This window comes from Takifugu flavidus, chromosome 8, assembly GCF_003711565.1.
Source record: "Takifugu flavidus isolate HTHZ2018 chromosome 8, ASM371156v2, whole genome shotgun sequence".
In the NCBI taxonomy this organism is placed as follows: Eukaryota; Metazoa; Chordata; class Actinopteri; order Tetraodontiformes; family Tetraodontidae; genus Takifugu; species Takifugu flavidus.
The window spans coordinates 5,266,126-5,283,724 of record NC_079527.1 but is presented as its reverse complement, the minus strand read 5'-3'; the positions used below and the strand labels follow the sequence as shown (position 1 = coordinate 5,283,724).

General features: G+C 45.4%; 4 protein-coding genes across 5 annotated transcripts; 1 reads left to right on the top strand and 3 right to left on the bottom strand.

Annotated features, from left to right (window-relative positions):
* Positions 1 to 226: 226 nt before the first annotated feature.
* On the bottom strand, positions 227 to 5,132 carry amt (aminomethyltransferase). The gene is made up of 9 exons (XM_057041406.1): positions 4,840 to 5,132; positions 3,872 to 4,039; positions 3,662 to 3,742; positions 3,364 to 3,495; positions 3,207 to 3,285; positions 2,955 to 3,100; positions 2,268 to 2,448; positions 1,584 to 1,739; positions 227 to 1,033 (listed from the first exon to the last, which is right to left on the bottom strand). The coding sequence occupies exons 1-9, from the start codon at positions 4,972 to 4,974 to the stop codon at positions 858 to 860; spliced, it is 1,254 nt and encodes a 417-aa protein (XP_056897386.1). The 5' UTR covers positions 4,975 to 5,132; the 3' UTR covers positions 227 to 857.
* A 2,871-nt stretch (positions 5,133 to 8,003) lies between these two features.
* si:dkey-20d21.12 (uncharacterized protein LOC556245 homolog) lies at positions 8,004 to 10,101 on the top strand. The gene is made up of 4 exons (XM_057039996.1): positions 8,004 to 8,738; positions 9,052 to 9,258; positions 9,412 to 9,627; positions 9,775 to 10,101. The coding sequence occupies exons 2-4, from the start codon at positions 9,126 to 9,128 to the stop codon at positions 9,909 to 9,911; spliced, it is 486 nt and encodes a 161-aa protein (XP_056895976.1). The 5' UTR covers positions 8,004 to 8,738; positions 9,052 to 9,125; the 3' UTR covers positions 9,912 to 10,101.
* hyal3 (hyaluronidase 3) lies at positions 9,708 to 17,583 on the bottom strand. 2 transcript variants are annotated; one of them, XM_057039985.1, is made up of 7 exons: positions 17,415 to 17,583; positions 12,294 to 12,532; positions 11,332 to 11,767; positions 11,107 to 11,254; positions 10,870 to 10,996; positions 10,695 to 10,784; positions 9,708 to 10,604 (listed from the first exon to the last, which is right to left on the bottom strand). In XM_057039985.1, the coding sequence occupies exons 2-7, from the start codon at positions 12,507 to 12,509 to the stop codon at positions 10,362 to 10,364; spliced, it is 1,260 nt and encodes a 419-aa protein (XP_056895965.1). In that variant the 5' UTR covers positions 12,510 to 12,532; positions 17,415 to 17,583; the 3' UTR covers positions 9,708 to 10,361. The 2 variants fall into 2 exon arrangements, with proteins under 2 accessions (XP_056895965.1, XP_056895966.1); XM_057039986.1 differs by lacking the exon at positions 17,415 to 17,583 and adding an exon at positions 15,056 to 15,858.
* LOC130529648 (N-alpha-acetyltransferase 80) lies at positions 12,633 to 14,412 on the bottom strand (the record flags this gene model as incomplete). Its single annotated transcript, XM_057040094.1, has 3 exons — positions 12,633 to 13,390; positions 13,652 to 13,688; positions 13,848 to 14,412. Coding segments are annotated over 3 exons (789 nt in total), but the record flags the coding sequence as incomplete, so codon positions are not given.
* Positions 17,584 to 17,599: the final 16 nt, after the last annotated feature.

Here is a 17,599-nt window from a genome sequence, read left to right as displayed (position 1 = left end):
GAATAAAAGGACAAAATTAAGCTTCTTCCGCTTCGACTGCTTTTTTCCTGCTGCCCAACCAATCATTAAACGTGATGTCACCAGAAGCACCGACTACTGCTTATTATTCATGACGTCATCAGGAAGCGCGGCCACAGCCGATCACGGACCGAGGGAGGCGGACCAGAAATGCGGGATAATTCCGTAAATAATGGCCCATTTGGAGACAAAAAATAACACAAGCAAATTAGTATTAGTAACATCTTTATTCAAACTACAAATTTGTTAAAAAAAATAAAATCACTACAAATGTTGGCATAAGTGTGTTTTCTTAGTTTGACATATCAAAAACACAAACCTGTAAACATCTTTTGGCGTTATTTTGTAGGTTTTTTTTCAGTTAATCATAATCATTGTGTAGTGTATACGTAGTGCAATCTCTTTCTGGTTCCTCATGTCAAAAATGAATTTATTGCCATTGTTTGAGAAGCCAAAAAATAGGATTTGATATAAACAACTGCAAGAATTGGTTTGGAATTTCTCGGTTTTGGTCCAAGGGTGATAAGCTGCCATTTTTCAGTAGAAAATTTAAAATCAAACAAGTTTAAAAAATGTAACTCTAAAAGAATATAATTGGAGACACTGCTGATTAGGAATGCAAATGTTTGCACTAATAACAATGCCAGTAGAGTATCGTTTCAAAAATATACATTATATTTTGAATAATGTATATATTGTGTTGTAATTATAAATAAAATATAGTATTATCTATGATGTAGTTATTTTGTCGCCATTGTTTGAATAAGTCTTGTTAAAGCTGTAAATTTTAAACAGAGGAAATAGCACTAAAATGTACTGTGTTTGCATGTGTATCATTCCTATCCAGAATAATACTTGGTGGGGACAAAGGGCATCCTGCTGACAGTGGCAGGCACTGCTTTCTTCCTGACCTCCACCTGGATGGCCGTTCCATTCTTAGTGAATGCTGCGTCCACGTAACCCATGGCCACGTTCATTTTTAGGCAGGGTGAAGGGCAGCCGCTGGTCACCTCACCTAAATGAAACAAGTTTTGAACCCATATAAAAAGTAATCATGTCACCTTACACCATTAGGTATTTTTGCAGTGTTAGCTTTGCAATTATTACATCCATTATAACATTGTAATATGCTAGTAATACATAATACTTATGTTGTGCAATAATCTGCATGCACAAAAGGATATAAAAACACATTTATCTGAATATCTAATTTGTACGATATTTAATGAATATAAAATCACACATGCTCATCTTTTTTTAACTGATTAATATCATTATGAGAGTGATGTAGTGATAGTGATGTTTGTAAATAATAATGCAGGTCACCCTTCATGGTTGGTATTCTTTTGTTACAGCATATTTAAAAAGTACCTAGAATTAACAAATAGACTTATGGGAATAAAACTTTTCCAAGTCACTACAGAAGCAAGCGAACATCACAATGTGGCGACACCTAGTGGTGTTTTCGGAGAAGATCATAAGGCTTGGGCTTTTTTTCAAAACCTTTACAAATCCCTCACATGATGAAATAAGCCTTTGTTTACCACATTTTTTTGTTTTCTTACCTATGACCTTTCCATCAGGGCTGAGTATGGGTGTGTGCTGCCTGACCGGGGGGCCAGTGGACACTAGACCGACTCTCTTCCTGGCTGTCTTAGCTTTGATCTGAGGTATGACGATGTCGGCACCAGGGAAATCCTTGGTCTGACGCCGACGTTTTCCTTAGTTTCAAACAGAAACAACAGGGTTAACCGACTGGCCGATAATCAGTGGAACCAATGTTGAGGTCAGAACATGCTGATGAGGCAAATGCTAATCTCATTAACTCATCATTTGTAAGGATTTTTTTATGTTTAGTCAGGTCATATGATGCTGAATGTCTCAACCCAATCCACTCAACACCTTTTGATAAAACGCCTCAGAAAAAAAAGAGTTCTCCAATGGTTTGAGTCTACACATCAACATATCTATGGATTAAGTAAACCCCCCCTACATTTAATTTCTATAAAACATCAGTACAAAAGGACATCATTTGTCTTTGTAGTGGCAGAACCTGTGAAACCCAGACAGATGTTGTTCTTTCTTTATAGTCACATTCCATCAATCTTATTTTTGATTCCCACTTTGTGAAAAAAATAAAAATAAAAAAAATCAGCAAACTTTGTTTAGATTCTAAACAGCAGCAAACAAAATATACAAGTAATAAACAAGGAAGGATAAATATCAGAAAGATGATGATTTATAACTACCGATGGTCCAGACGAGCGTGGCCTCCACGGGAGTGGTTGTCTCGTCTATGTCGTTGCCATAGAGACAGAGCCCCGCCTCCAGTCTCAGACTGTCTCTGGAGCCGAGGCCGGCTAGTTTCACCTCGCTGTGAGCCAGCAGCTTGTCCGTCACCTCCACCACTCTGGACTTAGGGACAGAGATCTGGGACAGGGGGACACTGATCAGTGGGGAGGGGATGATTATAGTGATAAGTTTCTGCTACTATCTGGAACCTAAAACTGGGGGGCTACAAATAGCCCTGCAGTAAATGACTGCATCTCTTAGAGAGGCTTAAAGAGGCACTGTGCAGTCATTAAAGTGACAAATCGAAGCTGCTGGACATTCGTTGTGACGGAAATGATGATTAATGAATAATAAACTTTCTGTGGACGCAAGTTATTTCAAGATATATGTACGTTTGAGGACACAGTTACACAAACACCCATGCTCCTGATGTTTGAGAAGAAAGCCATGCACATCCATCTTGTCATCTACAAAGAGTAGATAAGTAACAGAGGGAAGAAAAAACTATTTACTCATCTAAATCTAACAAAACTACAATGATGTGTAGACAGATAACTATGGTGCCTGGTGTAAACCCTTGGTTATGGTACAAAATGTCTATTTTCTGTGTCCATGTAAAGGTGTACTGAGCAGAGGATGCCGACCTCCACCCCATCCTCTCCAGTGTATCCACAGCGAGTGATCCTGCAGTCAGGAACTCCAAACACTCTGGCCAATGTGGAGTTCATGAAGGTCAGCTTACTGAGGTCCTCCTTTAGTCCCTCCTGGAGGACCCGGGACATGGACGGCCCTAACAAAACCACAGGGGTGGAGACACAGGGAAGGAGTGAGGGTGACGCATAAATACCAAGTGATGGAGGCGAAGATGAAGGAAGGAGAACGCAGGAGGAATATACCTTGAAGAGCAATCAGTGCTGCGTCGAGGAACTCCAGATCCACATCAAAACCTGCAGCTTTGAACTCTGCCAACCTGGCCTAAAGATAAAACAGGCGCACACACTCAATCCATGGGCATCACCACCTCTCCGTCCACACACCCCAAACCAGATTCACCTTCATATGTGCTGAATCCTTGTCAGCACAGCCGGCGTTGGACACGACGTAGAGGTAGCCTTGGTCAGTCTTTGTGACGATGAGGTCGTCGATAATCCCTCCCTGCTCATTGGTGAAGAGGGTCAAGGTACCCTGGGGACCAAGACGAAACACTCACAAATGCTGTAATATTAACAACTGCTGTAAGAAACTGGTGAATAAGGAAACACAACCAGCGTATAAATCAGCCGCGAGATTAAGGATGAGGAAAGCAGATGGCAAGAATCAGCTGGACAGTGTGAGCGGTCCTTCATCTCACCTGATTGTCCTTGAGCTCAGCAATATCTGCCACCACTAGAGACTCCATGAACTTCACCCTGTCTCTGCCATGGACTTTGGTCTAAGAGAGAAGAACAGCTACAGTTAGGACAGAGCGACTTCACATTTTTCTGACTGGCTCTTTAATGAACCCAACAATATAATACGTGCGTGCATGTTCCTTCACATGGCCGCGCAGCATCGATCTCACCTGCAGCATGTGGCTGACGTCAAAGATGGAGCAGTGTTCTCTAGTGTGCATGTGAGAAGAGATGTGGCTGTCTTTGTACTGGACAGGCATGCTCCAGCCGGCAAACTCCACCATCTTTCCTCCATGTGCACGGTGGAAATCAAAGAGTGGAGTCTTCTTCAAGGCAGCCTGGAAGGGGATTAAGACACTGAAGTGAGTTGGGAATGAAAAAGAAAACATTTACATCATTGAAGAGAGTCATCAGGTGACCCTAATGCATGAATATTAGCAGAAATAATCCAGGATGCATGGCAACTAAATCACTTAATAACATTATCAGTTTCTTCTGCTCCTACTTCTGAACTTTGAAACGCTAGACAAGAGGCGTTACACTATCAGCGCAGCCGCAGAAGTGCATTGTGGGTCTGATTGTGATGACATATTATCTATGGCTCAATTTATTAACAAAACTGTTAAAAGTCCAACGTCAGCGTTGGAGTTGAAAGAGCAGAGGACCGACTCTTGCTCCGGCTCCACTGAGCACAAACACAGAAACACACGGATCCAATATGATCAGCTGACTTGAATGAAGGGCAGCCAGCGGAGTGTGTTGATATAATCTGCAGCTCAGTATGTTGACACAGGCAGCTGGGCCAGATGCACAGTAAGTGTGCATGAAATGACTGTAGCTGTGTGCTAATGGCAGCAATGATGAGAAAAAGAGCTCCTTCTTAGATTCTGCAGAACCTTGAGTGTCCGAAAATGTCACAGAAAAATGACTAAAATTGCCAAAATGTAAATGTCATGAATTATGAGATTTGTTTGCATTTGTTATACCTATAAATTAACCAATAATGAAGCATGAATCCCATGTCAGATGGCGTCACGGTGGGGAGATCCGCACCGAAAGATCATTTTTGATCATCTTCCAGCCCCGTTGATAGTTTAATTAATCCCAGCGTGTTCCAGAGAACTTCTGCCGCACTCACCTCCGCGCTTGCTGCCCGGGTCTGCTGCCTCTGCCCCGCACATCCAGACCAAGCGACCCGCGTCAGACCGTCCCTGGAGGCCCGCAACGCGAGCCCCGCACTCCTGACCCCAACCATCATCCGAGCCGACATCATGTCTCCAGAGACCCCGCAAAGATCTCCAACACACGCATGAACGCACTCACGCACAGGTCTGCTGACAAACACTTCCGCTGTGGTGCAGCTGAACTCTTTGGACTCCACGCCGAAATGTGTGCCTTCACGGCACTCCCACCGTGGGATTGTGGGAAATGTAGTCGGCGAGATGTGCAAGATTTTAACGACACAAGTACAAATGACGTCACAGAAAACCGTTTCTAGACGACATTTAGAGATCAAAGGGTTAACAAAGGGTTAAAGACTGTACTTAAAGAAGATCAAAGAACTAATTAAATGGTCTGAGGTGAGTAGGGGTCATCTGCCCTCTACCACAGCCCAAACCTGCAACCTGAGTTAACATCCTCAGCAGAGACAAGTGACTCTGCCAACTCTCATCATCCTTCAGCACAAAGCGGCCCGGTGAGCTCTGAGCAAACAACGGTAAACACAAGCTTATCAGATTGTCTGCAGACATTTTCTCCTTCACCTCCTACCTGTTCTTTGTCTCCTTCCCACACACCAGTACACCAAATGTAACAGTCGAAGCTCGACAACCATCGATACCACTAACAATCATTCAGATCTGAAATATCAACCATGGGTGTATTCTTAATACATCCGACCACTTGAAACGAACTAATCTGGTGTAGCGTTAATAGAGTTTACAAATCAGTGTTTCCATAGAAACCTTTTAGTTGATTATAATTCCGCTCATTATTGAGGCATTTTAAAAAAAATAAAAATAAACAGCAAAAAGGGGACTGGTAAAATCTAGAAATCCAAACTTTGTATTATATTGTATTAAATTGCCGCCGTTGTCATGTGATAGAATGTAATTTTTAAAAAACAACAAAGCATCAAAGTGGCCTTTGATTCCTTACAGGCGAAGCTTATGATCTTTGATATGTTTCTTTCAAGTTTGATCAAAGCTTCACCAATCAAAGACAAAAATGCATATTGGTAATAGTCGGACACTGCAGCCAAGCATCGAAACGTGTTTGGCAGCAGTGATCGATTTGGTGTGGTGAGGATTTTTTGGTTTGAATTTAACTGGGGGTTGATGGCTTTCTGATCAAATACATGTTGATTTGATGCTCTACATAACGTAGAAACTTAAAACTAAATGGCCGACTGTTGAGATTTTAGAGAACATGATGATATGCGTTTCTCTCTCTACAGATACGAATATGGAACCATTTCCTGTCGTGCCATGTCCTATAAAAAATGTTCTCTTCCCAAAAAAGTTATGGGAACTGGTCAACGACGTCAAAATTACCGCTATCAACTGGAACAGCAGCGGCAATGCTATCATTGTCCGTCAGGATCTGATAGAGAGCCAGGTTTTCCTGTTGGACGTCTTCAAAGCCACCACCTTCTTGAGTTTTGTGCGACAGCTTCATTACTACGGTTTTAGGAAATGCAAGCGATGGAGTAGAGAAAGGCCAAACATTCATCAGTATTCCCACCCCAACTTTATGAGAAGCCACCCAGAGCTTCTCTCCTTCATTAAGAGGTATCCTCGACGACAGTGGGACAAGGTCAAGAGTACCATCAGCACCCCAACTACCCAGCATTTATTCCCCAAAGTGGTCAATGCGGCAAGTACTCATTTGAACCACATGCCCAGAAGGCCTGCAGAAACCTATCACATGGGAGTGGATCCAAATAAGCACCACCTCAATGGCTTCATCAACTCAGGTGAGAAACAGCACATTTAAAACATTGGCAAAATTGTATTGTATTTATTTACTTTGGTCAGAACAGATTTACAAATCCTCTATGCTGGTCATATGTGCTCATAATTTCTATATATTAAGGTTTCTGGGGCCCACATCACAACCCTGTTGCTCCATATGGTTTCAATCCCGTTGGTTCTTCTCTGGTAAGTGAAGATGAGAGTAATAAATCCCTCCTGTGGTCACCGTTCATGCAGGATTGTTGTATGTACCCAATAAACAGTGGCTGAATTGTGGAAACTGCTTCTGTATTTCCCCTTAATTAGACTGGATATTCGAGGAACACCAGTCAGGTTCCGGCCCCACAGCACATGGGCCCCGTTTCTGGGTTTGAAGCGAAGATGGCGTCTCCATCCATCAATGGCTCAGACACCCAGCCCCTCACCAACAAAGCACAAAGCAGCCCTGTTCCTGAAGCTGTGGAGGAAGCAGAAGACTCGGTCAGACATGCGGCTCAATTGTTGCTGTTTTTGTCCAGGCAGCAGCCAAAAATCCATGTGTAAAATGAATAAATGAAGGTCGATTCACAATGTATTGTAGCTAAACATTAGGCCTCAGTCAGTCCCCTGAATTTTACAAAATCATTGTGAATTGAATTATTTCACCAAAACCAAGAGCTGGCAAAAAAATAATAATTTTTTGACGACACTTGATCTATCGTGATCAGCACCATTAACTTTATCATGACGAGGACAGCTAATCAGCTCATCCTTGTCCTCAAAATCGTTTAGCGTCCCAAAACTTTCTCCCTTTCTCCTTTCAGGGCCCTATGTGAGCAGTACCCTGGTCAAGGGTACCTAGTGACCATGGCCTTATATATCAACCACAGCCTTATATGTTGACCAAAATCTTATAAGTTAATCACTGTGTAGGACTTTGGTAAATGTTTCTGGAAATTTTCAGTACAAATAAAATGGATACGATTATCCCAAAAATGATCTCCCTCTGGTTTTTTGAATATCATTTGCGCCCTTTAATGGATTATTTCCTCCACCAAGGAGGGTACGTGACAGCCTGCAACTTGACTTTTGGCCAAATAAAAAGTTAGGAAAAGATTTGAATGCATTTTTCAGGAAATGTTGATAATGTGCCAAGGAAAGGGAAACATTTTTGGTGATGTTCTGAAGTCCAGATGGACTTTAGCGTTTTATCTTTCAAATTTAGAGCTAAGGGTCCGTGATCATAAAGGTCATAAAGCAACCAGCCTCTGATATATACTGTAGTACTACAGGTGTGTCACAATGTGTGTGTGTGTGTGTGGGGGGGGGGGGGCTGCTGCATGGAGGTCTGTGCTCTCTGAGTGCTTTGCTTCTATTTCCGAACGTCATATTTTTATTTTAAAAAAACCCAACTTTTTCAAGTTAGTTTTCCAACTGGTGACAACCAGGAAACTCCTCTCAACCAAAGCTGGAGGAACTAGGAACCAATCACAGTCCAACTTACAGGTTGGCCTTAAATTCAAGTGGCAGAGTCTTCATGTAAGAACCACAGGCTGATGTTTGTGTCTATCTCAGGGTACTTTTTCATCCTTGGATCACGGAGTCATCCTTTGGCGTGAGCAACTAAAAATACCCTCATGTGTCTGGTGTTATTTTAGTCTGAGGGTCCACGGGGGGGAAGGGGCAATCAAGCTTTCCCCTCTCTCTCTCCATGTTTCCTTCTCTCCATTACCCATCTCATTGGCTGCTCAGGGTTGGCTAAATTAGAACTTGGAGTGACACAAAACATTCCACCGTGGGGGCGGGGGCAGCCTGGGAGTGCTACAGTTGCTCAGTTCCACATGAACACCAGAGTCAGACCTTGAGGAAAATCTGGGGGGGACCCCCCTTTTTGTTTCCACTCATCAACACCTCCACCGGGATCAATTATTCGTCTTTTGGATGGGTCGGACCACATTTGTCCCCAGAAGGATGACCTTCGGTGACGTCTGTCACAGCTGTTGTGGGATCAGTTAAATATTTTGGTAGCCAAGGGTGAGGATAAAGAGGAAGAGAGACGATTAACAGAGGGATACGGTCTCCTAAGGTAAGCCAGAAGAGCCAAACTGGCCTGATCTGTCCAATAGGACACCTTAGTTCTCCGGCTAAAGCCCTTCACACTCACCTGCTCTGGTTTGCGAGCATTTTTAGAAATCTATCGCATAGTTTTTGAATTACCTCAGAAATTATATTTGGTCAGCTGGTTACTTCGATCTCTGATCAACGCAAAAACCTTTGATGAGCTTAGGAACAGGAACAAACATTATTCTACTCATCCTGGCCAACTGCAGCACGGCCACCGGCTGTTTCAGATGTATGTCTTCCATCCCTTCTGCATTAATATTTTACCAAATCCTCAGGAGGTAGTTGTGCGGATATCGTCGCTGGAGACACCTGAGCACCGGCACAGCTCATCATCTCAGGAGGAAGCAAGATGTCGAGGCCTCCTTCCTGCCAGAGCACCCCTCAGTTCTACCGGATCAGTGACAAAGACCTGACAGAGATCGAGCTCCACTCTGTGGACTCCATCAATGACCTCCACCGAATGCATGAACACAGCCACAAGGGTACACACCCACACCCCAAAAAAATGGACACAATCATTTCTTCAAGACAAACCTGATTTCCTGTCCCATAAGTTCATTTGGCACGTGGTAACGACTGTAAATGTTTCATTTGTGTTTGCGTGGCCTTTATATTTTGTACACACTGTGATTCAGGAATGAGACCACCTCGTCCTGCTTACACTCCTGCACCAAATGGGACTCTCTACACATGTGACGCAGCAGCTGTCAATCAAAGCCGCCACCCTAGCAGCAAGTGGCAGACCCGTCTACAGGAAATGTTAACCCCGAGTTCATCGCGAGCCTACGCCATGGGCTGTGCAATCATCACATTGCTTCTCCTGACAGTCTTCCTTATCTTTTACTTCCTGGGTAAGAACCCACCCCCCCACCCCCCATCATTTATCTTCTTCTATATCCATGAAATAAATATTAAACTTGTATGCATCAGATTTTGGACAATTTCCAGTATTTTAATTTGTAATTTTGGTCAACGCATACTGATTGTTTTTACTCCAGTCCAGCAGGGCGGCGCAGTACAGCGGCTGACCGAAGCACTGAGGGAGAAGGAGGCTGCAGCCAGTGAGCTGTCACTGCTGATACAAGAACTACAGGTGCTCAGACACAACCTGACAGCCTTAAGAGGACGAACATGAAGGAGAACAGATGAACATTTTTCCGAGCTGGACTGGAAAATATTTCCCTCTTTAAAAAAAAAACAACACCCTGAAACCTGGTGTGATGTCACTGTCAGGACAAATGAGTGACAGCAGGGTTTGTGCTCAGTATCATACATTTACTTTAAAAACCAAATAAACTGACAACTACAATAAGGTCACATACGGACCTCTTTTGCCCCTCTGATTTCTTCCTTATTCCTCTTGTGATTAGACTGAAGAGTCTCGTGAAGGAATGCTAAAAAGCTGATGTCGGTGCTGTCGATGCTGTTGATGCTCACAATACTACAGTAGCTAAATCATCAACTGCTGCTGCTTCCAGGACGGAGAATGCAAAGCTATTCAGAGCTGAGACAAACGCCCCAAGACCAGAACCAGGTCCAAATTATGGGTGACTCCATCTCAGAGAGAGTCAGGTCTAACTGTTGTCTAGGGCCGGATCTTCTCCTGACAGTTCTGCCCGGTCCAGCCCAGGTAGCACTGACACTTGAAGTGCTTTGAGGTCAGAGCTGGGCCTGATGAGAACGTGTGGCCTGAGCCGAGGAGCCGCCTGGTGCAGCGGCCGTTGCTGTGGCAAAGCCGGAGGCTGCAGAGTTGAGTGTCAGCCCTCAGCGCCCGGATGAATGGGCCCAGGACGCCGTGTATGTAGTCTCTGAGGAGGATGCACTGATGCTGGAGGATGGAAGAAGGGAAGATTTAACAGACAGGACACGCAAACTGACAAATGTCTGATTGATACACAAACGGACAGATGTTACAGACCTCAGATTTAGCAAATTTCATCTCCCCCCAGAGCACCACGCCGGCGGCTCCCAGTGCTGCGCTCTCTCCCAGCGTGTGCAACAGGTCCGTCTGCACCGCGACATGGTTTGAGTGATGCATTTTGACAATAAGTGGTGAATAAATTGGCATGTAAACAACTTTAATGTGACCACACCTTATTGAGAAATGCCAGACTGTGTGTGTAAGCCAGCCTGGCGTAGGGAAGGACTGGCGTGGCGCCACTGGATGTCCCGCCATGTCGCCAAAGAGAGGCCACCCGTAAAGCTTCCAGTAGTGTGTATCTGAAAAAGGCAGAGCCTTAAACTGGGGTCCCGGTATGTCCCAGTCTACTCGTAGACAAGTCAGCCAATCCTCAGTCTGAATGTTAGATCTCATTGAGGTTGATGTGTACCTGACCATCAGAGCTGCGCGGCTGGATCCTGCCAGGCTTTGGGGCAGGTAGATACTGGGATAGAGGGCAGTCGACTGACCCCAGAGCCAGGACAGACGGTCATTCTGCCTTTTGGTCCCAGTGTGGCAGCGCCCAGTGTAGCTGTGATCTGTGATCACATGAACTAATTAGAAACATATTTACCTTCATTGACTAGTTCTTGCTTTGTTCAATTAAGTATCGTACCCGTCTTTCTTTTATGCTTATTAGAGCACACAGGGAAGCCATAAAACCCCCACAATCCCTTGGGTCGTGTTCTGATTGCCATCTGCAGCGTACCCTCCATGAACTTCCGAGCGCTAGCTTCAAACCTCTGCCTTGCCAGAGATGCAACGTCCTTGTCCGACAAACCGGGTCTCTCTTGTCTGACCAGCAGCTTGGACAGTCTCCGGTATTCCATCTTTGTCCCAAAATTTTTCTCCCAAAGCGGCTGCCACTCCTCCCAGTCAATGACGGCTAAACCGGTGAAATTCGCCCACAGCAAGCGGGAAATCTGTGTCTCTGCGAGGGAAAGGTGGGCAGAGAGGCATCCCAGCTGTGGAATCCCTCCGTTCACCTTCCAGCCCTCCCGGGAAATGAATGGATACATTCCCAGGTGGTCACGGTAGAAGATGGTCATTTTCTGGAAAACGTAAGCAGCCAATTTAGATTAGCAGCAAGCTAAAACTGTTCCTCAATACTCCTCAAACTACGCAGATACAACCTTCTAAACATCTGGAGTAAATACTTGGAGGTCTGTACTTTGAAGTGCATACTTTCTCCTTTTGCTGGCTCAGGTGAGATGCATTGTGGGATACTTAACAATTCAACATCCAGTCACTGGTGCAGTGTTAAAATGAACAATGAAATAGAATCCTTAGAGTTGAAACAGAACTTGGGCATCAACTGATGACGCTTCCCAAGGGCTTTCAGCCTCATTCAGCACAATCTTTCAGTTAAGGCCAAAATAAAATCAGCCCTGAAAGAAGGGTGCAACATATTAATGTTCAATATGAGGGCAACTCTAATTGCAATTAAATGTGGTAGCCTGATGGTTCATGTAGTAGGTGTGTCAAATATGAATCCAAATCAGAAAAATGAGGAAAAAGAACCCCAAAATGATGTCAATAAGAGTTTGGAACTTTAGGACCCAAAGGTAAATGTATCACCTGCCCCCGGAAGTCCTGCTGTCTGTTCTCCACGATGTCAAAGTCTCGCAGGTCCAGGTGGACGTTGTAGTGCTGCTGACAGCGTGCTGTGGGTATGTTCCACACCACCACAAATGGCCGGTCCAGAAGGATCGGCCCGGCTGCCGCTGTGGCTTCCGGGTGTGAAGATGTGCGCATGAGGTGAGCGAGGAGGAAGAGGGGTAGGAACAGCTCCATGGCTGTTCACGCTGGCCGTGTCCCTGAGGTGAAAGAGAGACGAGCTGATAGGTTGCATGGACAAGCTCTTCATTAGGAAACAGGAAACTGCTGTCACACCATTATGCAAACACTGACACCAAATCAAGTAAGGAAATATCGCTTTATTTCTTTAAATATAGGATAGGAAAACATATTCTTATTAGATAAAACAGGCTGTTTTGATTGTTACTTCGTTTTACAGATAGATTACACATATAGCAGTACTTAAGAACGACAATGGTAATGGAATAAATAGTTATTTTAACGTGAGATTTCACTGGAAACCAATATTCTAGTTCCTTGTTTGGAGAAAAGCTCAAAGTGTTTGTGGCTTTTAAGATCATTTCCGCTCAGGCAGCAAACAATGACTTTAAACCGCTCCTCTGTCAAACTGTTAGGGAATAAAAATGCTCACAGCCTCATTTTCAATGCAGCCACGATGTAAACAGGGTTTAGGAGCATTGCCACTATCAAGGGCTACTTCTTCTTCACTTAAATGTTTATTTCATTTGTTTCTTGTCAGCTGTTTCACACCCAACTGATGAGGTCGAGTGTGAAAGTTTCGATGGAGCTGCATTTTTGATTCTCAGAAGTTCTTCTCATTTAACGTTTTCTTTTTAAATCTATGAAAGCACCAATCAAATGTGAGTGAACAGACGTGAGGACTCTGGGGTCAAATGTCTTTGTGCATCCAGAAGATGGGAACTCCTCTGGCATCTCTGTAGGGGGTTTCAGTCAGAGTTTGAACCTCAGGCTGGGCTGTAGAACGAGGAGGAGGAGGAGGGGGAGGGGGAGGGGGAGGGGGAGGGGGGAGCAACGCTGACTGAGAATTAGGCAGAGGAGGAGAGGAGGGGGAGGGGGAGGAGGGAGCAATGCTGACTGAGAATTAGGCAGAGGAGGAGGAGGAGGAGGAGGGGGAGGGGGAGGGGGAGGGGGGAGCGACGCTGACTGAGAATTAGGCAGAGGAGGAGGAGGAGGAGGAGGAGGGGGAGGGGGAGGGGGAGGGGGGAGCAATGCTGACTGAGAATTAGGCAGAGGAGGAGGAGGAGGAGAGGAGGAGGAGGAGGAGGAGGAGGAGGGGGAGGGGGAGGGGGGAGCAACGCTGACTGAGAATTAGGCAGAGGAGGAGAGGAGGGGGAGGGGGAGGAGGGAGCAATGCTGACTGAGAATTAGGCAGAGGAGGAGGAGGAGGAGGAGGGGGAGGGGGAGGGGGGAGCGACGCTGACTGAGAATTAGGCAGAGGAGGAGGAGGAGGGGGAGGGGGAAGAGAGGAATTAGTTGGGATATCAGGTGGTGATCCTCCACTAGATTTGCGACTCCCTTGAGAATTCCGAGCCCCTGTGTTTGGGATCGCGGAGAACCTCAGCAGCGTCTCCATCGGAACAAACGTTGTCATGGCGCCCGCGCTCTGCACCGGCGTTGACAGGACGTAGCCCAGGTGTGCGTAGAAGTGCTGCTGGTCGTGTGTGGTCAGGCAGAGGCGCCTGAACCCTCTGCGTCTAGCATAGCGCTCGGTCTGTTCCATCAAAGTCCGGCCATAGCCCCGGCCGCGCTCAGCCTTGGAGACAACCACCGATTCTACAAACAGACTGCTGCTCTGACCTACGACCCGGGACAGCCGGGAGTGGCCAAGCAGCCGTTCCCCCTCTGGGGGGCCCTGAAGCAGAACCAGGCAGATGGGGAAATCCTGACAAGACTTCATCAGGGAGTGGACCCGGGCGGCCTGGCTCCTCTGCCACTCAGAGTTGACCAGGTCGGCGCAGGGCACCAGCAGGTCCGGGCGGAGGTGGATGGGAGCTATGTGGATATCTCTCCGGATGTCCACAGTCTGAAGCCGACGTCCTCGGGTGGACACAAACCTCCCCTCGGTTCGCTGGGCTGGATGTTAAAGTTTCGGACCTGCGGTATTATCAAGGGTCAACTTCAGTCAGTCTGCATCCTGCTCGTGATGTCAAGCATAAAAACCACGAAGCTTTTACCATGCAGTGGCTCAGTTTGTGGTTAGTCCCCACACAAGACATCACGTCTGAAGACGCAGTCTGTTATAAGTAACCACTATGGTCATTCCAACAGCGTCAAATCCCCAAAACCGATCAGTGTTCTGACAAATCGTTGCTGCTAAAAGACAAGTTGGATGCAGGGGGGCAAAGCCGGAGTGCTGAGCTGCTTTTATCTGCCTGTACTCGTCCTTGTGTAGAGCAGCTTGATGGTTGGGGAACCGTGAGGAGAAAGAACTGACATTTGCTTCCTACTGCGACTGCACAACTGCGAATGGATGTTGACAAAGTAACAACACGAGGCGCGTTAATTGCTGATAACGAATGTGAGTTAAAGGCAGACTGGAGGTGAAGCTGAAACACCCTTACGTGGACACACGCAGGCTCTGAATTTTACCCAAACCTTTTAGAAGCTGATCCAATGGAGACATTTTAAACACACATATCCTGTTTTAAATCCTGGATGATTTATTAAAGGATTCGAGCTGCCTTTTTTTTAAAAAAACAAACAAAAACACGCTCACTCACCAGGTCAGCAGATAAATTCAGAGTTGCGAGCTGCTGTGTAGTGACTAGTCAACGCAATATCATTTTCAAGCAGCAAAAAAGGATGTTACAATGACAGGAAAGCAGACCATTGACACATCTGACAACGGCTTTCTTCACACTGCTGAGGCAAACCTGAAACTAAGACATCGTTTTCTCACTTGTTCCGTGCATTTGCTTTGAGAAGAAGCTTTGGTCACTATACAGTGACTGCACAACGAATTACGAACGAATTACATGGTGGCAAAGTCAGTTTTTTACTCTAATGTTACATACAGTGCATTTTTGCAAAACCTGACTACAGAGAGCCACTTGTTATATACATGTTTAAAAATCTTGGTTTGGTGACTGACCAGGTAGTACGCCAAAAACAGTACACACATATATATATACTGCTCACAAAAATTAAAGGAGCACTTTAAAGAAACACATTAGATACATCCGATCTCAATATGAAGTTGGATATCTATACAAATAACGACAGGGCAGTGTCTTAGGAACAAAAGGATGCCAAGTCCTTTAATGGAAATAAAAGTTTTCAGCCTACAGAGGGCTCAATTGTGTAGACACCATAAAATCAGAGTGAAATGAAGATGTGGCAGGCTAGTCCATTTTTTCCAAAACTTAATTTCTGCAATTTCTGCTTTTCAGTATCTTGTGTGGCCCCCACGAGCTTGTATACATGCTTGACAACGCCGCGGCATGTTCCTAATGAGACGACGGATGGTGTCTTGTGGCATTTCCTCCCAGTTCTGTGTGAGCGCATCCCTGAGCTGTTGTACAGTCTGAGGAGCAACCTAATGGACCGAAACATAATGTCCCAGAGATGTGCTATTGGGTTTAAGTCAGGGGATCGTGAAGGCCATTCAATTGTTTCAATTCCTTCATCCTCCAGGTACTGCCTGCATACTCTTGCCACGTGAGGCCGGGCATTGTCGTGCATTAGGAGGAAACCAGGACCTACTGCACCAGCGTAGGGTCTGACAGTGGGTTCAAGGATTTCATCTCGATACCTTATGGCAGTCAGAGCACCATTTCCTAGGCAATAGAGGTCTGTGCGTCCCTCCATGGATATGCCTCCCCAGACCATCACTGACCCACCACCAAACCTGTCATGTTGAACGACGTTGCAGGCAGCATAACGTTCTCCTTGTCTTCTCCAGACTCTTTCACGTCTATCATAGGTGCTCAGGGTGAACCTGCTCTCGTCTGTGAAACGTACAGGGCGCCAGTGGCGGACTTGCCAATTCTGGTGTTTTTGAGCAAATGCCAGTCGAGCTCCACGGTGCTGGGCAGTGAGCACAGGGCCCACTACAGGACGCCGGGCCCTCGGGCCACCTTCATGAAGTCTGTTCCTGATTGTTTGGGTAGAGACATTCACACCAGTGGCCCTCTGGAGGTCATTCTGTAGGGCACGAGCAGTGCTCAGCCTGTTCCGCCTTGCACAAAGGAGCAGGTATCGGTCCTGCTGAGGGGTTGAGGACCTTCTACGGCCCTGTCCAGCTCTCCGAGAATACCCACCAGTCTCCTGAAATCTGCTCCATGTTCTGGAGATTGTGCTGGGAGACACATTAAACCTTCTTGCTGCAGCACGTGTGGATGTGCCATCCTGGAGAAGTTGGACAACCTGTGCAACTTCTGTAGGGTTAAGGAATCGCCTCATACTGCCAGTAGAGATAATTACGCAAGCCAAAATCAGCACGAGTGGAAAACCAGCCAAAAAAGATCAAGAGGGAGAAACTTGAAATGACCTCCACATGTAAAACCAGTCCTGTTTTGAGGGTTTTCTAATTGTTGCCACTGAAGTGCACCAGTTGTTAATTCCATGAACACCAATACAGCTGAAATTGATTAACGAGGCCCTCAGCTGCTTAACCAACCAGAAAATTATCAGACAGGTTTAATTCAATTCATACCAGGCCCAATAAAAAAGTGTTCCTTTAATTTTTGTGAGCAGTGTATAAAGAGTATATTATTTTGTATTTTTGTACTAGCCATAAACAGACAGAGACAGAGTTTAAAATAATGACGTAATAACAGAAGGCATTCTATATAAATGTGTATACAGTTATAGATTTAACTGTGTGTAGTAATCATTGTTATTACTCCTAGTACTAGATTTTTGCACATGCGCAGTCAGGACGTACTTGCTCGAGTACTTACTTCCATGTAAGGGAAGTTAGTAGTGGGATTTTACATTTATATCACATGCTAGCTGCTGCGTTTGCTTTAGCTACTTTCAACTTCATATGTTCATGCAGAGGCTTTTTTTGTGCTGATTCAACGACTAATTCATTCATAACTTCATTCTCGCTGCTTTTCTTACACCATTATTACCTACATTTTGTTTCACGGGTCGTCAACCGGGGGTCTTCCTTCGCAAATCTTTAGTTTTCCCGCAGATAATCTACGTTTTCGTTTAAATCCCGAAACTCTAGTAAACTAAATCTGTATATACTGTGAGCGCTGCCCGTGGCGTGAACACAGGAAGGAACTGATGGAGACGTGCTGCTTTTGGAGTGATCT